Below are 26,158 nucleotides of genomic sequence, written 5' to 3'. Positions count from 1 at the left end.
TACATCATTGCTATCACACAATATCAGATATCCACACCATCACACATTATACCAAAATCAACTTTATAAGCTCTTTTTTTGAAGGACGTGCATTTTAGTTTTGAAAATTAGGGCAAGACACATGTATTTGTAGATCATATTAAAATAAATTTAAAAGTTTGACACAATTGAGCATGCTATTTTGCTTAAACAATTAAGTTAGTGTGTAGGAATTCATTGAACTTTGCTGAACAGGTTTAAATCTTAATCTTTCTGAATGTTTTTGGTGAAAGCTGGAAAGTTTTCTTCCTCTATGGTACCATTAACTTACGGTGTACCTCAGGGATCAATCTTGGGCCCTTTTTTGTTTGCATTTTATTTAGACCCTTTAGGTTTAATTTTTCATAAGCATAATATTCTATAGCATTTTTACATGGAAGATACCTAGCCATACCTTATGACATGCACTCTTTTGGATTGTCTTCCAGAGGTAAGACACTGGTTTGGCTTTCTTCAACTCAGTGAATCTGAAAAAAAAAAAAAAATGGTAATCAAAGTGTTACTAATTAAAGAATCACTCATATGTACCTAAAACAACACTACATTTGTATGGAAATAATCTTGTGCTAACACACAAATTATCTTTTAAAGCTCGACTCTTATCTGAGTGCCGGATTGGAACTGCTCATAATTAAAAACCCAAATGCGTGATGCCAAAAGGGACCATGTGGTCTGCCGGGTTTTGTTGTAGATCAGTAATTAATTGATAAATCAAAGTCACCGGTGATATATGAACAGACATTCACTTCGTTCAGCAGGTTCCAGGGTTTCTGGGAGAAGAGAGAATTGAAAGACGTTAAGGACATACGTTGATGCCTGCAGCTCTCCGAGCAGAAAAGACATTTGTCATCCCAGAATTAATACATCTCAATGGCTGCAATTGTCTCAAGGGCATTAAAGAGGGACATGCTTGAATACAAGATGTGCCGCTGTGCGTGAATGAAAAGATGTACAGGTAGTTAGGAGAATGTTTTACAAGATAGGCATCAGGGAACGGTATCGGGAAATGTCACAAAGCTGATCTGAACTTGCGATGACCTTGTGTGAAACTAGTCAAACATACCTGGAGAGAATTTATGTTTTAAAGGATGGACTGATATCTCAAATGAGACAAAATTTAGAAATGTTAATGTATGTAAGATTTTTTTGTTGTTGTTGTTTGTTTGTTTTGTAGTGATTATGGGTTTGAGAGAAGAGGGGATGGAAATTGTCTGCCAGCATTTTGGTTTAACCCTTCCACGTTGTCTCGAAGCTGCAGCCAAGGACAAAACTACCTCAACAGCACAGGGTAAGCATCATGTATATACAGTATTCAAATACTTCTTACGTTATCATGTTGGGGTTTTACTCTCCTTGTAGGAACATTTGGTCACTGATGGCTAAATCTGACCTCCAAACAATTTTACTAGTAATTAGTAATTTAGTTATTGCCATTATTTTATTTTATTTTATTTTATTTTATTTTATTTTATTTTATTTTATTTTATTTTATTTTATTTTATTTTATTTTATTTTATTTTCCAGTTAATTTTTTTATTGTATTTAGTTTCAGTTTAAAACAAGTTATTTTTATAATAGTATATATAATAAAGTAAAATAGAGAAACATTTTAATTTATTTCATATTTTTCTAAATATTTAATATATTTTTAAGTAATAAAAATAAATAAGAAAACAGCTAATGGGAAATGTTGCCTTGGCATTGATGACAGTTTGTTCTATTTTATTGTATTTAACATTATTTTATTTTATATTTTATTTTATTTTATTTTATTTTATTTTATTTTATTTTATTTTATTTTATTTTATTTTTATTTTGTTTTATTTATTATTTGTTTCAGTTCATTTTTTAATGTCTTTAGTTTCAGTTTTTAAAAAAGCTATTTTTATAATATTATATATAATATTTAACATATTTCATATTTTACATATTATTTTAAAAAATTATATACAATAAGTTTTATATGTTGTGTGTATCAATAATAGTGTTTATTAATAAAAATAATAAAAATTCCAAATATGAATAAAATAACAACAGTTTAGAAATATAAACTGACTAAATATTATAGAAAAGTAAAATAGAGAAACATATTTTTCTAAATATATTTTTAAGTAATAAAAATAAATAAGAAAACAGTTAAGGGGAAATGTTGCCTTGGCATCATCAGTTTCAGTTTAAAAAAAAGCTATTTTTATAATATTATATATAATATTTAACATATTTAATATTTAATATTTAATATTTGACATATTATTTTACAAATTATATACAAGAAGTTTTATAATTGGTATGTATCAATAATTTTCAATAATCAATAATTGTTGCCTTGGCATTGATGAGTTTATTTTTTGTTATTTTTTTGAATTTTTTTAGGGGTTTAGTTTTGCTATTCATTTTGTGATTTTAGTTTATTAATATTTATTTGTTTGTTTTTATTTGTATTATTTTATTAATAAACAATGTATTAATATAAACTGAATAAAAAAAAATCATATTGTTCTGTATATTTCATACGTATTTTTAAATAAAAAAAAAAAAAAAAATATATATATATATATATAAAAAATAAAATTATAAAAAAATAGCTAATAGCTAACTTTCAGTATATTCACATCCCAATAATTGTATTTTTTTCCTGTGATCACTGGGATAAAGTGTAGAGCATTTTTTGTAACGCAGTTTCAATCAGACTAGCACTAAACCAATCTTGTTTTAGGAAAGTGGTTATTTTTAATTAAGCGAGCCATGATTTAAACGTACTGTGCTGATGAACAGGCACAAGCCATATTGACGTGAGCAGGTTTTAAACTTTCCGGAGATTGTGGCGTCCGTCTTTACGACAACTTTCTAGACAGACAATCCATACAAAGAGACCTAGCTGGACAGATAACGCTGTGTAATGGAAAGACTTCATTTAAACCTAATTTAAAACCAACATCAGTCAGAAAGCATATCCATTCAGAGCAAGCGTGCGAAATTACAGACAAGGGAAACGACAGAGAAAGAACGCGATTATCATTTTCAGAGATTGTGTCACATAAATTGTGGCCAGAACCAATTCATCCTGCAACAAAAAACCAGAGCTGCTCAGAATGGATCTATCAGGCTTGTTGTATTGAAATGGATAAATACAGTGACCCATAAGTATTCACACACTAAAATCACAATGTGAATGGCATCAAGTTGGATAATATCAAACCAGCAAATCATTTTTTTCAAAAGAAAGACATTTCAAACTAAACTTTTGATTTCTTTGTGTTTCAGGTATCGCAAAGTGGTGGCGAATAACTGCACGAAAGGAGTGAAGGAGATGTACACGGCCAGGAAACAGCAGTGTCCGAACCGCCCCCCGCAAGGTTTATTCCTGACAACCCGTGACGACAAACTCACAGCCAACATGGGCAGCAATGTGACCTTCCTGGTGCGACTAGAGGAGGTGAGATCATCACAAGGGTCATTTGAATCCGATGAACACCACTAATGGAAAATCATAGTCAAGTGATCAGATTCATTGATCTGATCTTTAAAATGCGGCATGGCCAGAAGCTATAATTATGGGCCTGGTATTGAGTCAAGACCTAAATTATGCAGTAATAATTATTCAATTGATGCACTAACTCCATGCAAGCAGATTGTCAATGACCAGATATAAAGATGTCCATGTGGCAGATTAAATTATTATTTCTATTAGCTAAGGAAGTGGTTCTCAACTCGTTTTGCTTCAGGATTAGATTTTAAATGTTGTTAAAATGAGACTGTTTTATAGTTTTTAATATTCCCATTTCTTGTAGGCCCATCAGTGTTCAGAATTGCACTATTAAATATACACATACTAATATCAACCAATAGCATTATAATTAGACACACAGACTTTGGCATTAACAACGAAAGATACGAGAGGCGTTTTCTCCATTTTAAGACATGACACCCAAAGGTGAATGGGTACTAATAGATAATAATACATAATAGATATAAATACTAATCACCGTTCTTCCCCAGTTGACTGATTGCATTAAGAAATGCAAACATTTTTGTTTTCCCAGTTTTTGTAATGCAAATGATGCATTATCTAATTAAATATGTACTAATTTGCATTCATCTCCATAATGAAAATCTTAACATTGGGTATAACCAGGTTCACAAAACCCTTGTTTCATTTTGTCGACACAGTAGAGGAAAAGGTATTAAAGAGAGGATGCTGGATAAATCTTTTTATTGCTTAAAGAAGTTTACTTCCTGAAAAAATTCCTGATAATTTACTCAACCCCGTGTCATCCAAAATGTTGATGTCCTTGTCTTCATTCGAGAAAAACTAAGGTTTTTGAGGAAAACATAACAGGATTTTTCTCCATGTAGTGGACTTCAATGGGGAGCAGCGGGTTGAAGGTCCAAATTGCAGTGTCAATGCAGCTTTAAAGGGCTCTACACGATTCCAGCCAAGAAATAAGGGTCTGATCTAGCAAAACGATTGGTAATTTTCTAAAAAAAATTAAATTGTATATACAAATGCTTGTCTTGCACTAGCTCTGCGATGTGCATGTGCATCTTCACGCATTACATAATCACATTGGAAAGGTCATGCGTGGTTAATTCTTCGTCTATGTACTTTGGTTCATAAAGATAATGTAGGGTAAAAAAAAAAAAAGGCAAATGGCAGGAGCAAGTGATACATGAACAAACCCCATCTGTAAAAGCAAGAGCAAGAAGAAGAGAGTCCTTGCTCGGAGTGAAAAGAAAAAAAAAATGAGGAAAGAAAGTCCTTTAAAGATGTGTATTGTATCTGCAAGCAGGTAAAGTGCAAAAAAAAAAAAAAAAACACTTGAAAGTGTAATTTGGATGTTTTTTCCACTAGACTAGAACAACATGTTATGAAAAGCCAAATAGCCCAAAATCTCAAAACTGACCAGTGCATAAAAAACAACTTGTTCTGGCCTGTAGTGCCTTGTTCATATTTTTAGATGCATTTTGTCATTTGCATTTAGCATTGTTTTCCACATCTGCTATCCACAACCCTCAAAACAGATCTGCAGCCCATTTTAGGTTGCAAACCAACATTTGAGAAGCACTGATTTAGACTGACTAGGTATTTTTGGTTTTAAGTTGTAAGATAAAACTAGTTTTTTTTTATAATGAAGTCTACACATATTTCTGTACAGTGTGAAGTGTTTTGTTTAGTACCCTAAAAAAATAATAATTTGTATGTTGTGTAGTAACTTCTAAACTATTTCAGTAAAATCAGAAATATTAATTAATATGACTGAATCAAGCAGACTACATTAGCATATGCTATCAAAAGTTATTTTAAGTTTCAGGTCAGAAAATGCACCTTAAAGGAATAGTTCATCCAAAAATGAAGATGTGCTGAAATTTTATTCACCCCCAGAACATCTAAGATGTAGTTGAATTTGTTTTTTCATCAGAACAGATTTGGATAAATTTAGCATTATATCAGTTGCTCGCCAATGGATCCTCTGTAGTGAATGGGTGCCGTCAGAATGAGAGTCCAAACAGCTGATAAAAACATCACAATAATCAACAAGTAATCCACACAACGCCAGTCCATCAGTTAATGTCTTGTAAAGTGAAAAGTTGCATGTTTATAAGAAAGTAGTCCATCATTAAGGCATTTTAACTTTAAAACTTCACTTCTGGCCAAAATACCAGTCCATATTTCTTAATAACGCTTCCCCCAGTGAAATAAGTCTATCTCCTATTGTCCCTCACATCAAAATCCACCCAAATATTTGTTTAGAGCTGTTTTGGACTGTTTTCACTTGTAAACGGTGCTTGGTCTGTGCATATTTCTCAACTTTTTAACAATGGTTTAAAGTTAAAAATGCTGGATTTGTTTCTTAGAAACACAACTTTTCTCTTCAGAAGATCATGTGGATTACTTGTGGATTACTTGTGGATTATTGTGATGTTTTTATCATCTGTTTGGACACTTATTCTGACGGCACCCATTCACTACAGAGGGTCCATTGGTGGGCAAGTGATATAATGCTAAATTTCTCCAATATGTTCTGATAAAGAAACAAACTCATTTACATACTGTATGGCGTGAAGGTGAGTACATTTTCATTTTTGGGTGAACTATTCCTTTAAGATAACAACTGGATAATTTCTTTTCTTCTTTTTTTCTGCCAATTATTGTCTGACAAAGTTGTGCTATAATTACATTTTTGCTGTGCTGGTTTGTTATTATGGTTTTAGGCTCTTTCATATTAACACAGTCACAAAAAGAAAAACGAACGGTTACTTTACATGATGGTCAGACTTTTTTTCCCCTGTCTAAGTGGGCTGTTGTTGGTGGACCTGACTTCCAGACCCACCTGGCTAAGTGAAACTATCATTGAGCTCTATATGTGACCGTTTACACCCACATAGGTCATTCTGACATTCTAGAAACTTTCCATAATTTGGTGTCCTCTGCTCCGAGCTGTGCTGGAGCTCTGGCAGATGAAAAGGCTTCACTCTGTACAGATGGTATGGTGCAAGCCGGATACATTTTACAAGCCTGCTGGGGAATAGCTTTTCATTGAGGTGCAATGCACACATGGTCACACATATTCTCTCTTGGTTTCTTTCTCTCACACACACACACATGCTCGAACGCTCATTCCAGGTAAAGTGTTTCTCCCTAGGCGTCTCACCACAGCAGAGTTGTCACATTACAGTATGATGAGATGAGGAAATGAGGGCTTATTCTTTTCATTAAGAGAGTGAGAGCTAGTAAAGAGAGAGAGAAAGAGAGAGAGAGAGAAACAGATAGCGAGATGGGCTAAGAATTCCACCTATTTATATTCATGAGGGTCAGAGCCGGGGCTGTTTCTTAGGCAAATCAAATGGACCTTAATATTTAATGCCTTTAAGGTGCAACACAAGACTTTTTTTTTCTTTAAACAGAGAGAGCAGCTGAAGGTTTTCAGGTTAGAACGACAGAAGTAGAGAAAGCAGATTAACTGATTAGCTAAATTTAATAGTAGTAGTAGTAGTTGTATTTCTTTTTACTCCAGTGTATTATTTTAAGTATAAATTTCATCTTTTAAAAAAAGCCATTGGAGTAAGAAAAAGAAAATATAGAAATTAAGAAAACCTTTTTTATCTGATAATAATAATAATAATAATAATAATACATTCTTTAGCATTTTTCTGATAATGTTGAACAGCAACAACAACAATAGCAATAATATTTTAAGTAATACGTATAACATATTAATATCAAATATTTAATATAATAATAATACTACATTTTATTAGCATTTTTCTAATAATAATAATAATAAATAATAATAAAATAATAATGTTTGAAGTAATATTAAGTATTACATATTTATTTAAAGTATTTAATAATAATAAGATCATAAATAACATTTTAATAAATAATAAATTAAATTAAAAACATTATAAATAATAATAGTAATTAATATTAATATAATTATTATTTTAATTATTATTGCTGTTGTTACAATCAGAAAACGCAAATAACATTTATTATTATTAGTGTTATAATATTTTATTTTGTCTATTATTTGAATTATACAAAAAATTATACAATCCAATACAGAAACAACTAATAAAAAAATAAATAATAATAATAATAATAATAATAATAATAATAATAATAATTATTATTATTATTATTATTATTATTATTATTATTATTATTATTATTTAAAAAAAAACATGATGATAAATAATAATTTATTTGCATTTTTCTGATTGTAACAAAAATAATTTAAAATAATATGCATTTCATGTAATGCATTTATAATAATAATAATGTGTTTCATGTAATGCATTTCATCATAAAATCTGTGCCTTACAGGTCATCGAAATATATTTGAAATTCTTTCTAATATAAATGTCTTTATTCTTATTTATTTTTTTTTTTTTTATTTAATGTGTCCTACTAAATTTCTTTTCAGAAAAATAAAATCCCACTGACCTCAAACTTTTGTTTTACTAAAACACTATTTTGCTTCTTAAACACATTTACATTGTATTAATTATGTGTTTTTTGTATTTTGACTGGACAACTAGATAAAAATGCTAATTAATTGATTGATTAATTGATTAATTCATTTTTGCAGTGAAGCAGTTCTATGGAAATGCTGGGAGGCATTTCCAAGATGGCAGCTAACTTGCGTGAACTGACTTCCCTGAAAAAGGACTTTGTCTAAAGCTCATGAGCTCAGCACAAATTGTGTCCTTACCATCATTATACAAACTGTTCCTTCTGTCAGTCATCTTTTCCTTTCTCCTCCCACAGTGTAGTTGTGATTTTCTGCACAAAGTGGCATGAAATATCTTAAAAGCAACCCGGTGCACACGCTTGCACAGAAACGCACAGAGGCGGGCCGCTTTTCACAGTCAGCAGTGCCTAAAAGCAAACAGACAGGAATAAACCAAGCAGCTTTGGATTTGTCATTATGCAGGGCATAAACACCCCCCTCCCACCCCATCATGTGCTGCTAATGCAGTGTTACAAATTAATATCCCAATAGCATTAGGCTACAATGTGCTAACGGCAGAAAAAGAGGAAGGAGGGGGATTTGGGGAAGCGTAAGCACATATTTAGGAATTTCGCACACACATACACATACATGTGCGTTATACGTTCCTTCACTTGCACCCATAACCAGATGTAGAGCCTGAAGAACAGTGGATAAAAGGGATGGTTCAAAGCATGGACTCAACTTCATCTCAGCTTCCTGATCCTCTTCTTTCTTTTCTCTGTTTTTGATGTTTTTAACTGGCTGGTTTAGCAGTTTTATATTCATAACTAGTGCTAATGGTTAGTTTTGGGGCAGATGCTTTAGGCGTTGCACCAGAGGTGCTTCAAGTGTTAGAAGATATGCAAGACTTATAAGCCCAGATTTCTGTGGATTGCCATCGGGTCTTTCGTTCATGTACAATTGGAATATGATTTCCATATTTTCTGTCATAAATAGTGATTCAAGGGGTGAAATTATGTGTTTTTAGTGGTGAATCTCCAAATATTAGTAAATTTGACTGTTTTTGTGTAACATAAAATTATTATTATTATTATTATTATTATTATTAAATCATCTTTGTTGTCTTGTTTCTGTATTGGACTGTATTTTTTAATAATTCAAGTACACTGTAAAAAATAAAAAACACAATTTGTTGAGTCAGCTCAAAATAATTTGTTACCCTGCTGCCTTAAAATTTTAAGTTCAGTCAACTAAAATAAGTTTAGTCAACTTGAAATGTTAAGTTGTACTAAGTAACAACTTAGATATTTGTGTTTGCTAAACTTCACAGATGGGTAAGTAACCCAGCTGCCTTAAAATTTTAAATTGATTCAAGTCAAAAATCTAAGTTGTCACTTAGCATAATTTAACATTTCAAGTTGATTTTTTTTTTTTTTTGAGTTGACTGAAATTTTAAGGCAGCCAGGTTACAAATTATTTTAAGTTGACACAACAAATTGTTTTTTACAGTGTAGTAATAATTAATTATTATTATTATTATTATTATTATTATTATTATTATTATTATTATTATTATTATTATTATTATTATCATTATTAATAAATACTTAATATCAATATTAAATATAATTTTAATAATAATAATTATTATTATTATCGAATACATTTTGTTGGTTTGTTTCTGTATTGGATTGCATATTTTTTATAATTCAGTTAGTAAGAATGAATTATTGTTATTATTATTCAAATAATAGTAATAATCGTTTTCAAATATTATTTATAATAATAATAATAATAATAATAATAATTATTATTATTATTATTATTATTATTATTGTTGTTGTTGTTGTTGTTGTTATATCAAATGCTTAATTTTTTTATGGATTTGTTTCTGTTTTGGTTTGTAGTTTTTATAAATCAAATAATAGTATTAATAGTTAAAAAATATTTATAGTAATAATAATATCAATAATAATAAAAGTTATTATTATTATTTTGTTGTTGTTTATGATGTTTTTGTTGCTGTTGTTATTAAATGCATAATATTTCTTCAATTTAAAATAATATTATTAATAGTTTTAAAAATATATTTATATTATTATTATTATTATTATTTTGTTGGGGATGATTATGTTTTTGTTCTTATTAATAATATTAAGTGCTTAATATTTCTTTTTTGATTTCTGTGTTGGATTGTAAAAAAAAAACTTATTTTAAATAATAGTAATAATGCACATAAATATTTTTTTTTATAATTATAACAATGTGAGGTGTTTTTTCTTCTTTTTTGTACTTAGCTGATGCCTGATGATACACTTTAAAAATATTATTCAATTTTACATATTTTTATTTTATATAACCTTTATTTTAATATAATTGTAATTAACTTTTTTGTATTTTAACTTTTTGTTTTTTGATGTCTTGTGTTTTTAACTGTATGTCTGTCTTATGTTTAAAGTATAATATGCTAATATTGTATAAATAAATTATATAAGTAAATTATATTGTACGATTTATCCCAGTAGTTAAAAGTCTATATATGGCTATATATGGCTATGACTGTTATTACCACCCACATATTCAACTGAAAAAAAGAAAAAAAAAAAAAAAAAGATTATGAGGGTCTTTTAGGTTACAATAATGAGAGAATACTATACAGCAGAATCACTCAGAGCCATATGAGTCATATATACAGTTATATTCCCTGTGCAATATCGTATCTCATAAACAGCAATTATGATTGCGGTGGATTGCAATTGACCCATCAGGATATCTGAGTAAGCCAAACCAACACAATAGAGTATAAAATATATATTACATATCAAAAGTAATATGACTTGTTCCCACAGGAAGTTGAAAGACATGCTATGAGATAATTCATTTGATGCAGAGTTTTCTCTGTAAATAAGCAGCTCCTGTGTCAGATTTCACACACCTCATTTCATATATAAGGCAGGAATGAACTCAGGGGCTGAGAACAATGCTTTGTGTCTGAAAACAGATGGGATGGTGTCTGTGTAAGCAGAATGGTGACGTTACCCGCAGCTGTTTTCGGTCGCAGCTGCCAGACACAGTGATTAAGGAAAGTGTGCTAAAGAGTTACTGTAATAATCAGACTTGGCTCTGTGTGCTGTTTTTAGGGCGACTCTCTGAGGACAAACATTCAGCTGGACTTTGGAGACGGTACGGCCGTGTCCTACTCCAATCTGAGCTGGACGCAAGAGGGCATCAGGCACGTGTACCGCAGTGCGGGCATCTTCAGAGTCACAGCGTTGGCGGAGAACAGCCTCGGGTTCGACACGTCATCCCTCTACCTGCATGTGACGTGTAGGTTTCGTACATACACGCACAAATGAGCACCTGCTTCAATGTTTATTTTTAGTCTGCATGACTTTGGGATGCCAATTCAAAAGCATTATACTGTATTACATTCTCCAAGAGTTATTTTATGAGATGTCAGAGAATATATCTTGAATTAGGTTTATTTTTCTTACCTCATTGGCGAAGTCACTGCGTTCAAGCTTTAACTTCACTAAATGGCGGTAGATATACCCTATATGAAAAAGTAGTACACTTTAACACACCTACACAAGAAAAAGATTAGTACATAAATAATATGCTTTAGAAGAATATACTAAAGTGTGAAGTAAATGTAATGTTTTTAGACACTTTTTTGGTTTTATTCATTTCATCCAAATGTCAGTTGCAGTTAAATGAAAATGTATTATAGATATATATTGAATGCAGTGAGCTAAACTTTATATTGCTTTTTTTAACCTACTTAAGACCGACATGGATATTTCTATATATGTAATTTCATAATTACTTATGTTGTCTTTAGAAGTAATTAAAGCGTACTGCCGCATATACTGATATAAAAAAGCATTTATAGTAAACTAAAATATGATTTAATGTAATTTCTATTTACAATAATTATGCCATTTACATTACAAACTTGTATGTCATGAACTAGCACTCAAATAAATAAGTAGAAGGACCATTTTTAAGCATATTTCATCAATTAATTTAATTCTGAAGCACAGTATGAATAACTTAAATGAGATGTTTAAAAAAAAGTGGTGTTAATCTGGCACCTGCTGCTAAATTCAGGTAATTTACTCACCCGCTTGTCATCCCAGAAATTGTGTTTCTTCAGGAATTATCTCCATATAGTGGACTTCAATGGTGCCCCCAAGTGTCAGTACATCCAAAATGCACTTTAAATGCAGCTTCAAATGGCTCTAAACGATCCCAGCCGAAAAAAAGAAGAGTCTTATCTAGCAAAACGATTGGCCATTTTTGTCAGTTTATATACTTTTTAACCTCAAACGCTCGTCTGCATGATTTTTTTTTTCCGGTTCAATACTTTCAATATACTTAGGGTATGTATCTCATTTTCTTCCCCAACTTTAAAATCGCCCTACATCGCTCCAGAAGTATCAACCCAGTGTTTACAAAGTGAACATGCAAAGAAGATCAAACGCCCTTTACAAAAAAAAGGTAAAACAGCAATGTAAGACGATTTTAATGTTGAAGAAGAAAACGTGACGGGAGTTTTTCAACATACCCTAACTGTATTGACCCAGATTACACAGAATACGCAAGCGCATCGCAGAGACGACTCGTGACAACAGGACAATGCATAGACTCTCATTGGGGAGTGGGTTCAACACTGCAGCTGGAATTGCTTGCTATGCGTGTGTGTTTGCCAAAAGGGTAAGGATCTGTCTAGGCATGTTTAAGAGAAGTGACCAAACCTCTCATCATTTTCCAAATATCTCATCATATTCCTTCTTTTACACTTTTTTATTCACAATGGTATGCTTAAGAAACAGAAAAAAAACAAACAGTATATGAAAACAAACTGATTTATAATATGTTAGTTGAAAGTAAGTTTTAACATTTGAAGAAAAATAAAACCAAGAGTAACACTGATTAAAACAAGTTTAAATTTTCTAATTCTTCTAATTGAAAATGCAATAAAAGATGCTATTTCACTTACTTGCGAATCAGTATCCTACGCTGTTTAGCTGGCAAAAGAACACAAATTATACAATAAATACTAAGAGACTGTTGTCTTTGTTAACTAAATTCTCTTCAAATGTATACAGGCAAATTGGTAGCCACACAGACAATAAAGTGGCTGGACAGTGGTTTGCAAACTTCAAATAAACACAAACTGTGCACAATACGTTTGGTAGGTGACTTTCATAGTTGCTTTGTCGAAATCTGCATGTGTCCTTCAACTCCACAGGTGTAGTAGACTGCGGTGCTTAATTACTGCTTTTAGCTCCACTTTTCACAAACAAACAGGGGGTGGGCACTCGTGATCAGATGAGAGCAATTAGGTCCAAATTTTATTTCCTGGTGTGTATTAAAAACCAAAGCAGAATTATTTAATAAAATAAACACTGGTTGGACTATTTAAATTGCACAGTGCGGTTCACTCATCTCAGATGAGTGAATAAATGATGACAGAAATTTTAATGTTTTGTGTTCATTTGGCCGTTTATTCATGTATTTGTGCAGACTTAGTATATGTGAATTACAGTGGTCGATTAGTTGTCCAAATAGTTTATCTACAGTATATTTACGGCCAGAGGACCGGTGGTGCGAGGACCCTACTGGAATTGCTCAGATTGTTCTTCCTCTACAAAATGAATTGCATTTTTTAGGACCTAAACATACTCGAAAACTCACATATTTTGCAGACACACCAGAAGTAGTGAAAATTTACATCTGATATGGGTTTCAGAAGTAGGTGTGGCAAAATGGCTCGATAGCGCCACCTATAAAATGTCAACAAAGTGCCCCTCAAACTATGTTTCACATACATGTGTGAAATTCGGTAGACATATGTAGCACACCAATACCTACAAAAAAGTCCCTCGGTACGAAGTCTGAAACCCAACAGGAAGTCATCAGCAAGTTTTGTGCCATTTTTGCAATTTTCAGGTGTTGTATTTAAACGAACTCCTCTTAGAGATTTAAACAGATCAACACCAAGTTTGGTCAGTGTAATCTAAAGCCCTTTGTGATGTTAAATTGTGAAGATCTTGAGTTTTCGTTGAAGGGCGTGTCCGTGGCGGCCTGGCAAATTTTGATGTTTCGCCATGAAACCGGAAGTTATAATTCAGGCATACAATGTCTGATCTGCACCAAAATTCACATGTTTAATAAGAGTCCTCTTCTGAACACATGCCCATGTTAAGTAGCAGTGATAGTGCCACCTGCTTGCAACAGGAAGTAGCATGTTTTATACTCTAATGAACTCATCATAGAGATTTAATGACTCCAGCATTATATTTGGTCAGTCTACTCTAAAGGCCTTTACAATATTGAATTGTGAAGAGCTTTCGTCAAAAGAGCTTTTGTTAAAAGGGCGTGTCTGTGGCGGCCCGACAAATTTCTATGTTTCGCCATGTAAAAGGAAGTTGTTATAACTCAGCCATAAAATGTCCAAGCTGCCCTAAACTTCATTAATTCGATAAGAGTTCTGGCCTGAACACATCTAAAGGCCAATATTCTGTTATAATCATAGTGCCACCTGCTGGCAGCAGGAATTTTGGCACATATAAATGACTTTAACATATTCCTCCTATATTTAGCACTTTAAATGCATATTGCTCACCATTCGCTGTTTTCCTACAGTCACCGGGTGGCTGTGAGCCCAGGTGCGAGGGCCCTTTCAACACTGCTTGCAGTTTTAATTTTTTTTTTTTGGAAAATTTTTTGTTTTGAAATTTTTAGTGTTAATGCTTCATTTAGCATGTTTTGCTTTAGGTGTTAGTCTGTTAGCCCATTAAAACTCTCTTGGAAAAGTTACTTGTTTAAATCAATCCATCCGCTACAGCCATACACATGCTGACTGACTTCTTGGCGCTTTTTTTTGAGCGTCCCACTGCGAGTGTTGAGTTTTTAAAATGCTGTGCCAAGTTAAAAATACTCAAACTTTTAAAAACAGGTCTCAAGACTCCTGCGTTTCATATCCCTTGCTTTCCGTCTAGCTGTGTTTGAACAGCATCCAGTCGGGGTCACGAGAAGCCGAAACCAGCCTAATTATACAAGACCAAACAGTCGACTAGTTATTCATCCCAGCGGCTAGTTGATTTTGCAAAATAGTTCATTTTTGCAAAGCCCTTGCCCTGTTTTTTGGTCTTGTATTGACTATGCGTGTGTGTTTGTGTGTGTTTCAGGCCCTGTGGAGCATATTCAGCTGCTGGCTCCATATGTGGTCATTAAGAATAAGGAGGTGAACCTGACGGCAGTGGTCTGGCCTTCTCATTTCAGAACGCTCACCTATTTCTGGTGGCTGGGGAACAACACGGAGGTACAACCAGCTCCTAATTACAGATTTTCTGCCTCGCTTTGTTGGGCGAAGGCCTTCGAGACATTTTACGGTAGAGGATAAACAGAAGAGGAGCAATGAACCGTTAATAATGTAGTTCTTGTTCTTGTCTTTTTTGTGGTATTTAGATGTGTTCTTTAGTTTATGCTTGTTCGCCCTGAAACATCAATATAGCTGTTGCCGCCGTATATTTTAAAAGAGTCACTGAGCTTGCAAATAACAAAAATGTGTTTCTCTGTTTGATTGTTTTTTTTTTGTTTCGTATCCACCACATCTGTGGCATCAGCCCATAATTACGTTGGACAGCAGTATTTCAACCACGTTCAGTAGTGAGGGCATGATCACCGTCACTGTTCAGGTCTCGTCAGGAGACTCTATACTGCAGGACACCAGAAGCATCGCCATACAAGGTCAGTTTTCATATTCAGACAGATATAACATAGTGTTAATGACAGATAGCAATTTCATGTTGTCTTCACTGTGTATTTCTCGATTGTTTATTCAACTTACAGGTAACACTTTACAATAAAGTTTATTATTTAACATGAACTAACTACTTTAGTTGGCATGAACTAAGTTAATGGTAATTTCAGCATTTACTAATCCATTAATAAAATCAAAAGTTGTGCTTGTTAAATGCAGTTAAAAGTTAAAGTATTAGTTAAAGTGTAACCAGCATATGCATTTAGATTTCTACTTTGTAGAAAATTTCCACTATGCCTTTGTTTCTTTTCTTTTTTTTTCCTTCATTTTATTGTTTTATTCTACAATAATATTCTACAATATCTTACAGTTGTGGTGTTACTTCCATCATCAATCATATCGAAAAACAGTGCAAAAAAATAGTCTAAAAAACATTAGTTATTAATTAGTTATTAACTTTTACAGCATTTATTAATCTCAGTTAATGGTAATTTCAGCATTTACTAATCCATAAACTATACATAATATAAAATCAAAAGTTGTGCTTGTTAAATGCAGTTAAAAGTTAAAGTAATAGTTAAAGTGATACCAACTTATGCATTTAGATTTTTCCTATGCTTTTGTTGCTTATTATTATTTTTTTTTATTCCAGATAAAAAGATCCAGACTTTTAATTTTAAAAATATAAAAATTAATTATAAAAAAGAAAACTTGTTACATTTTGATAATATAAATAGTTAAATATTGAAAGAATTCTATATATTTATTTATTTACTTATTTACTTTTTTTTTTTTTTTTTTTTTTTTTACTTATTTATTTATTTACTTATTTACTTTTTACTTACAACTGTCTTACAGTTGTGGTGTTACTTCCATCACTAATCATATCAAAAAACAGTGCAAAAAATTAGTTTAAAAATGCAAATAAAACCAAGGAAATTAATTGTTAAATAATATTTAAAATAAATAAATAATAATAATAATAATTATTATTATTATTCTTTTTTTTTTTTAATTATGGGCATTTAGTAGTGAGTGTTTGAATCATTTCCACCACTAGCAACACATCTGCACAAATAAACATGTTAAAATATAATATAATATATAATTTCAACAGGAAATTTAAAATAATTTTAGTATGGATTATTTTAATTCAGTTTTTATTTTGTCATAAATTTTGCACTTTAAAAAATGCTGGTTTAAAAACAACCCAGCACTGGGTGAAATATAGACAAACCTTGCGATTGTTTTTTTTTTTGACCCAGGTTAAATGTTTAACCCAACCCTCTAGGTAGTTTGATAAATGTTCACCTTTTGATTATTGCTAACGCCTCTAGTAATTATGTGTCTGATTTTTTTTTTTTTTTTGGGTTTATTTTTAAGCCAGCCATATAGTAATTTTTAAATAATAGTTAAGTTAAATAAAACTACCCAGAAGGTTGGGTTAAACATTTTACCCAACCGCTGGGTTTGTCCATATTTCACCCAGTGCTGGGTTGTTTTTAAACCAGCATTTTTCAGTGCGTGTTTAAAATGTATAATATTTTTTTTGTATTTATAATACGTAACCAGCTATCTCTAAAATTAGCTTCAGCCATTTTATTATAAAAATGTAAAAAATGTCACATTCCTCACCATCATTTTGACAACATGATTATATTCCACGCAGTACTTGATTTGCAATGTGGTGAAAATATGCACAATATTTCAAGAAAAGAAAAAAATTTCCTGTGATGAATGGATGACTATTATTATCATTGTTGTTATGAAAGACTTTGATCAGCTATTGAAAATAGTGAATAAGCATGTGAAACATGTTTAAAAATGTGTCCACTGGGTCTCAGGTGCCCGTAATGACAATCCAACAGTATAATATGCGCTTTATCGATGAGACTCTTATCTGAAGGATGTGTAATGACAAACTGTGAATGATTTTTGTGAATGATATATGCTACACATATTTAAAGACCTATTTATCAAGTTCAATACTTTTTACTCTATGATAACAATAATCTACTGTGTATATATACCTATAAATAACCCTAACTCTGATTAAATGTATTATCGCAGCATTTAGAGCGTTCAGAATTACAGGAAATTGTCTCTTGACACTGCAAGCTAGTCAAAAAACTCCCTTCTGGCAACTGCCAAATAGACTGTAATCATTTTTGTGATCAGCACTAACCTTTCCATACCTGTCAGTAATGATAACTCTGCTACAGCTCGACTAAATCATCTGGAACAAATCACAGCAGATAGAAGGTGTTGGGCATCTTAGGAGAGAGAGAATTAAGGGTCTGTCTCTGCTTCTCTCTTCCTCTGTGACAGAATTCTTCAAATCGCTTCTTTTATCTTTCTCTCCTAATCTGGACGAGGCCAACCCCGACATCCCGGAGTGGAGACAGGATGTGGGTCGAGTAATTAAGAAGGCTGTGCTCCAAGTGAGTGGGAATTTATTCTATCCGTCTTGTCACTCGCTGTCTTTTTCCGGCTCGTCTCTGTAGCTCTCAGACATCCTGGTCAAATAGCTCCTGTCGTCTTTATGCTATCCTTTGTCCTTGTCCCTTACACTTTTTTTTTTTTTTGATTCTATATTTTCTTTCGCTGAAAAATAAATACATTAATAAATAAATCTGACATGACATATTTATTAGCAATACATAAATAAATTATTTGATATATTTGAAAAAAACATCAGAGAAAATAGTCTGTCTAGCAGCGAGACAAATTTTTAATTTTTAATTTTATTTTCTTACCCACTGGCAAATTGATTTTTGTCTGTTTTCTTATAACAAGAAAAAAAAAAAAACTACTGGAAATCAAGAAAAGAAGTAAAACCTAAAAAAAGTTTTTAATTGTTTATTTTCTTACATTTTAAATAATTATATCTTATTTAGATTAAAGCTTCCATTTCAAGAATTTTAAAGAAAGCAATTTTTTCAGTTTTTTTAATGTCTCTTTGTTTGTTTACATTTTTAGTTTACATATTACGTATAGTTTATGTATAACATTATTTTTTATTACATTTTTCACATTTAATTGCATATATTTTTCTTACTTCGTTTGCAAATTGATTTTGACCGTATTTTCTTTGATGTTTGCTTAAAACATGAACAATTAATTAATTAACTGCACATATTTAGATATTTTCACAGAAAAACAAGGCAAGATTTTTTTAAGAAAACAATTTTTTTTTTTGTTTTAAATGTCTCTTTATAATTTTTAATAAATATATATTAAATTAATTATTTTATTGTCTTATTTAGATTAAAGCTTCCAATTTATCAGAGAAAACCATTTTCAAGACAATTTTAATTGCTTATATTTTTCTTTCTTCATTTGCAAATTGATTTTGATATTTTCATTTATTGCTGTTTGCTTAAAACATGAATAAACATAAATAAATAAATAAATAAATAAATAAATAAATAAATAAATAAATAAATGGCACATATTTAGGTATTTTCACCGAAAAACAAGGTAAGAATTTTTAAGAAATTTTAAGAAATGTGTTTTTTTCTTTCTGTTTTTAATGTCTCTTTCTTAAAATTTTTAATAATGATCTATTACATTAATTATTTTATTAGCTTATTTAGATTAAAGCTTCTATTATATCAGAGAAAACATTTTTCAATAAGTCAAAATTAATTGCATATATTTTTCTTACTTTATTTGCAAATAGATTTTGATATTTTCGTATTCGCTTTGTTGTTTGCTTAAAATATGGAAAAACTTTAAAAAAAAAACTAAATAAACAAATAAATAAATAGGTTGCACATATTTAGATATTTTTGCTGAAAACAAAACAATACATTTTAAAGAAAACAATGTTTTGTTTTGTTTTGTTTTTAATGTCTCTTTGTTTACATTTTTATTATTTTATTATCTTATTTAGATTAAAGCTTCCATTATATCAGAGTAAGCAATCGGCCTAGCAAGAAGACAAATTTTGTTGCATTTATTTTTCTTACTTCATTCACAAATAGATTTATGAAGTATGCTTAAAACAAGAAAAAATATTGGTGGTGCATATTTTGATATTTTTGCTGAAATGCAAGACATGAAATAGTGTTTAAGAAAAAGCATTTTTGTAATGTTTTCTTGTGTCTCTCAGGAGAGATCAAGCTCCTCATCACACAAAGGGGAGAATTCACTAACCAGTTACACCACTATTGTCGCATTGCATCCCAAAATCCTGCATCTAATTTGCCAACCACCCACAATCCATTTAACCAGGTGTTAAATGCGCTGAAATAGCACTGCGCGCTGTTTAAAGTAAGTCATTGTCTTCCATTTCGGCACAAGCACACGTCCTTTATATGTAAATTAGGCTTATTATAGATATCAAAACTCAGCGCCTATTTTCCTGGTGCAATTAACATCACAATATCATTGCCCCGCAGAAAGCAGGCTGTGAATTAAACTTCATTTTAAAGAGATGATCATGGCAGCAGTTATAACGGGGCATATTTCCAGAAGCGACGTGTAGACGAGAACATTTTGAAGAGCCAATTCAGATGTCTGGATCTCAGTGGTGGAGTGATGCAGTAGTAAAAGTGTATCTAGTACTCCCTAGGCTCTCAGAACTGACCCACGAGGTCACAGTAATGCGGTTTTGTGGGCAGCATTAATCAATTTGCATAATTCCCAGTGAATCACTAGCCAGTAAACTGCACTCAGTGGGAGTAATTCATTGTCTTCCAGGGATGTGTTTAGGTGATGATGTAGGCCTGTAGTTGTGTGTGTGTGTGTGTGTGTGTGTGTGTGGTGGACGACGGCACTAGTGATTCTCAGTTGTGCTCAGAGCTGACAGAGAGATTGAAGCCACTGCTGGTCGATACATCGACATTACACAGTCTCACTGCGCATACACATGTATCTGAGCTGGCAGTCCAACCCTGGGATCGTCGCAGCTCAACATCAAATGTCTTTCGAAGTAGAACTATATCTCATTGGTTTCAATAGAGGCTATGCATATGTAATGGCTTAATTATAGAGCAGGACAGGTTTGAAATGTTCATAGGTGAAATAAAATGGTTATTGATAGTTGAAGTTGCCAAAAAAGGGTTCATTCCAATCAGTGTTTAATTAAGACGTAACCTAATCTGTTTATGCCCAAATAAAATGTGCTATAATTGTTTGAACTGTTACACGGAAGTTTGGGTTCAATAAGATTTTAATCTTTTAAAAGGTTTTTTTATGCTCGACTAGGCTGCAGTTATTTACATTGAAGGGCACTTATGCAAAATTAATTTTTACGTGTTGTTTGAACATAAATGTGTATTGGCAGTGTGTACACGACCACCCTATAATGATAAAAATCCTCCCGCTCCCATAAATAAGTAGTGTCTTAGAGCAAGCCAATCACAGAATGCGTAAAATATGACATCACACTTTACAAGCCACGGCCACAACTGTTAACTGACACTGCTGCAGTAGGCTCTTATTGGCCCGCAAGAGCATTTAAAAGCAGCATTCAAGTAAGAAATGTCTTCTTATAAAAGCTATAGATGCTATTTAGTCCAGAGCAGTCTGTTTTTATTTTATTGTTCGGGTCATATTTAACAGCATATTTAACATCTAACAGCTTAGACAGCAGTATAGGTACTGTATATTACGCTGCTGTCACTTAATATACAGATCTAATATAAACATGAGATTTATTTCCCAGCTGTTTAACTTTATAGACATAACTGATTGTTGTTTTTGTAACTTATGTGTGTTTTTAACATAAACTAGTATTAGTACTTACATGCTGTGTGACAGCGCTTGCTGTGTGCGTGCTTCAGATGTGTGTGCTCAAAAAACCCTATATCAGAAGATTAAACTGATACGGGTTTAAAACACATGAGTTCAGCACAATAGACATGATAATTATCCGAGCTACGATCTGTAAAGGCACAGCCCTAATCTGGAAAAGGGCGTGGGGAGCAGCAGTTCATTTGCATTTAAAGAGACATGCACAAAAACATTGTGTTTCTGCTTACACTCAAAATTGGCATTTTCAAAATGATATAATAAATGATCTGTGGTGTATTTTTTAGCTGAAACTTCACAGAGACATTCTGAGGACACCTGAGACTTGCATTATTTGTAAAAAGGAGCATAATTGGTGTAAGTACATAAATACATAAATTTGTGAAATGTTATGCAATAATATATGTAAAAAAAAAAAAAAGGTTTAAAATAAATTAGCGTGATGGCAAAGCTGAATTTTCAGTGTCACGTGATCCTTCAAAAATCAGTCTAATATGCTGATTTAGTGCAAAAAGAAAAAAAAAAAAAACTTATGTGCTACTTAATTTTTTTTTAGGACATCATGATGCATTAAAAAAAAAAAATGTAAAAGAACCAAATTGATTTGGTTTAAAAAAAGAATGTAATATTAGAAAAGTCTTTACTGCCAATTTAATGCTCCTTGCTGAATAAAAGTATACATTTCTTTCTTTCTTTAAAAAAAAAAAAGTTTTTTTATATATAAGTTTTCTTTATAAGTTTTTAAAAACAGTTAATTTTTTTGTGGAAACTGCAATACATTTTTTTCAGGATTCCTTAATGAACAGAAAATTAAAACAAACAATTTATTTGGGGGGAAAAAATGTAACATTAGAAGTTTCTTTATTGTCACTTTTGATCAATTTAATGCAACTTGCTGAATAAAAGTATGCAAAAAAAAAAAAAAAAAATCAATGTTGAAAACACTTGTGCTGCTTAATATTTTTGTGGAAACCATGATATATTTTTTCAGGATTCTTTAATTAACAAAATATTCTAAACTAAATGTATTTGAAATAAATTTTATGTACATGACAGTGTCTAAACTGTCATTTTTGATCAATTTAATGCATTCTTTCTAAATAAAAGTGGAAATTTCTTTAATAAATAAAGAAATAAATAAATCTTACGTATCCCAAACTTTTAAACTGTAGTGTATATATATTTTTAATAGGTGTTGTTTAAAATTAATCCATAAATGGCAAGTTCTATCATGAAACTCTAGGTGGCTTAGGTTGATGGGTCCTTAATGCAAACTGATGATATTCACAGCGTTAAACTACCTAGCACAGGCTGACTGGTTCATGTTGCATACACAGCCAATGAACTTGCTGCTTTACATTTAAATAGCTGGTTAGCATTCACTAGAGCGTTTGACAGCACACTTTCAGAGTTCCTCTGAAACCCTCCACCTATTTAAATCTGCTATGACTTATTATATATGCTACTTGTGTAGCAGCACTATGTTTTAAAGGCACAGTATGTAGGATTTTTTAATTTACATTATCCCAAATGTTTCCAAGAATGTTTAAATCCAGAGAAATAAGCTATTTTAACTAGAGTAACGGACCGTGTCCTTGCGTCGCCTGTCAGTGATGTCAAACACCTTGAGTTTTCCTGGTTTTATTTTGTGGAGAACATGGAAACCCCAAAGACACTTTAATATGTTATGCGCTTTATTAGACAGGCGACTAACACATAGAGTAGCATTATAACAGAAATTTCGACACACTCAGATGTATCTAATATGATAAAAAAAGCACTGTTTTACCTCACATACGCATGACCGGAAGAAGTGGAAATGGTCGACTGTGGCATAATAAAAGCGTCCTTGTTTTGCTTCCACCCTGCTTCCTACTACAGTGGCCTTAATAAGTCATTAATACATTAGCTTATCCATGGACATGATTTCTGCCCGAGTCCCGTCAGATTGCATCACCTGTGGGGATGAAGACTACAACTTCCATTATTCCACACACAATCGTGGCTTCATCAAATAACCTTTGGTTCTTTTTTTTTTTTGAATATGCGCCCTCTAGTGGTAAAAACCTACATATTGTGCCTTTAAAGGAGAAGTCCACTTTCAAAACAAAGATTCACATATAATGTACTCACCCCCTTGTCATCCAAGATGTTCATGTCTTTCTTTCTTCCGTCGTAAAGAAATTGTTTTTTGAGGAGAACATTTCAGCATTTTTTCTCCATATAATGGACTGATATGGTGCCCCGATTTTGAACTTCCAAAATGCAGTTTAAGTGCGGCTTCAAACGATCCCAAATGCCGTTGTAAACAATCCCTGAGAAAGAAGGGTCTTATCTAGCGAAACGATTGGTTATTTTCATTTAAAAAATACAATTTAAATACTTTTTAATCTTAAACGCTCGTCTTGAATTTCTCTCCCTGAACTCTGTGTATTCTGGTTCAAGACAGTTAGGGTATGTCGAAAAACTCCAATCGTATTTTCTCCTTCAACTTCAAAAATCATCCTACATCGCTGCAGCAGTACCGACCCAGTCTTTGCAAAATGAACATGCAAAGAAGATCAAACACCCTTAACAAAAAAGGTAAAACAGCGATATAGGGCGATTTCGAAGTTGAAGGAGAACATGAGATGGGAGTTTTTCGACAAACAGTTCAGGCAGAGTAAGACAAGATATATATAATATAAAAATATATTAATTGTATTATTTTTATTAAAATAACCGATCGTTACGCTAGGTAAGACCCTTCTCGGCTGGGATCGTTTACAACCGCATTTGGGATCGTTTGAAGCCGCATTTAAACTGCATTTTGGAAGTTCAAAATCGGGGCACCATATCAGTCCATTATATGGAGATTAATGCTGAAATGTTTCCCTCAAAAAACATAATTTCTTTATGACTGAAGAAAGAAAGACATGAACATCTTGGATGACAAGGGGGTGAGTACATTATATGTGAATCTTTGTTTTGGAAGTGGACTTCTCCTTTAAGTACTCTCACAAGCATATCAGCGTATGTATTGGCAAGTTCCTGAACTTGATTTGTAGCAGCAATAATCTACAACAACAGCAATAACCATCAGCAGCGTAGCAGATCTGTTCCGCCAAGACCAAATGCATTAACATTGTCATATCCATTACCATGCTAAAATCTTCAGAGAGTTGTCGAGATAAAAATGCTTTTTTATACAGTTTTGGGTCAGTGCTTAAAACATGGTCTATCTGGTTTAGAGGTGGAGCCATAGTGCCCAAAGTGCTCGAAACTCATCAGACAGACCAACAGTAAGAGACCAGCTAAAACAGCTTCGTCTGTTTTAAAGTGATTTTTGAGCTTCCTGTTTCATTATGAAAACTGTGCTCATCAAACCAGCCATATTCTCTCTCTGTTTCAGACATGAAACACAAAAATAACAGTAATCTCTAAATAGCACAATCAAATCTAGACTCCCTCATAAAGAACAGAGCCTTAGAATCTGCCTGAGAACAAAGTCAGACCAGCTGAGCACAAAGAGGCTACTGATCTCACATCTGCTCGTAAAGTGCACGCACCTCCGTCTCCTACATGTGCTCTTTCTCTCTCATTATCTTTCCGGCCTCAGATTCCCTTGGTTTACCCAGAATTCACCAGAAGTAGAACTGCCCTCTTCCAACTTTTTCCCCCTCTTTGTTTCAACATCAAGTTTAAAGCCTAATGGCTTAATATTGAGCTCTCATGGTAAAGAGACTCACTATTTCCCGTTCCTTTCATTTATCCTCTCGCATTTAAAGCACATCCCGTGGTGCCCTAGAGGAAGCAGATACACTTTATCCATACTGCCGCTGATAAACAGCTCGGTGTATTAAAAAGAGACGGAGAGCGAGGCTCAGACATAATCAAAGTCAAGGTCCATTTAAGATGGCTGTTTGAGGCAATGGGCAGGAGAGGTGAGTGGAGGCGGGTGTCTGTTCTGGTGCACCGGGGCGATAGCGGTATAACAGCCTGAGGAGATGAGAAGAGAGGGTTTCAGTAGCAGGGGTTAAAGGCAGAGCCAGTGCCTCAGAGTCAGCACAGGACTTGAATCACAAACACTTCGATACTGAAAGAAGTACCAGGTTTTGTTTGTTATTTTAGACTTTTATTGATGGGTGACGTATAAAGAGAATAGGATATTTTGGGAAGAAGAGTCGGCGCCATTACCCTGTAGGACTTGTGGCATCAGTGATCAAATTTCAAAAACAACGTTTTACATGGAGTAATGTGCAAAAGTGCCAAAATGGAGCCTCATTTTTAAATATTTTGTTTAATAATTGTTAAATATTTTACATTTTAAGTAGGGCTGGCAAACGATTAATCACGATACAAAATAAAAGTTTGCCTAATATATGTGTGTGTACTGTGTGTAATTATTATGTATGTATATAAATACACACGAATTAATGTATATATTTAAGAGAAATATGTTAATTATGTACAAAATATTTTTTATTTATATATAATTGTAAATTCTATAAAAAATATTATAAATACATATACTTGTAAATGTAAATACATATAAATACATATACTTCTTAAATATATGCATGAATGTGCTTGTATTTATATATACATAATAATTACACACAGTACACACACATATATTAGGCAAACTCTTTAT

At 32.2% G+C, this 26,158-nt stretch overlaps 1 protein-coding gene across 1 annotated transcript in view; it reads left to right on the top strand.

Annotated features, from left to right (window-relative positions):
- The window catches only part of sorcs3a (sortilin related VPS10 domain containing receptor 3a), a 323,929-nt gene that overhangs the window by 284,025 nt on the left and 13,746 nt on the right, over positions 1 to 26,158 (top strand). Inside the window, 6 exon segments of the mRNA XM_051135232.1 lie at positions 1,214 to 1,327; positions 3,304 to 3,475; positions 11,138 to 11,324; positions 15,194 to 15,327; positions 15,632 to 15,755; positions 18,097 to 18,209. Coding sequence (XP_050991189.1) covers positions 1,214 to 1,327; positions 3,304 to 3,475; positions 11,138 to 11,324; positions 15,194 to 15,327; positions 15,632 to 15,755; positions 18,097 to 18,209 — 844 coding nt within the window.

The sequence above is a fragment of the Labeo rohita genome, chromosome 1 (genome assembly GCF_022985175.1).
Source record: "Labeo rohita strain BAU-BD-2019 chromosome 1, IGBB_LRoh.1.0, whole genome shotgun sequence".
NCBI lineage: Eukaryota > Metazoa > Chordata > Actinopteri > Cypriniformes > Cyprinidae > Labeo > Labeo rohita.
Note: the sequence above shows the minus strand (reverse complement) of the source record. Positions and strands in the feature narration are given on the sequence as shown.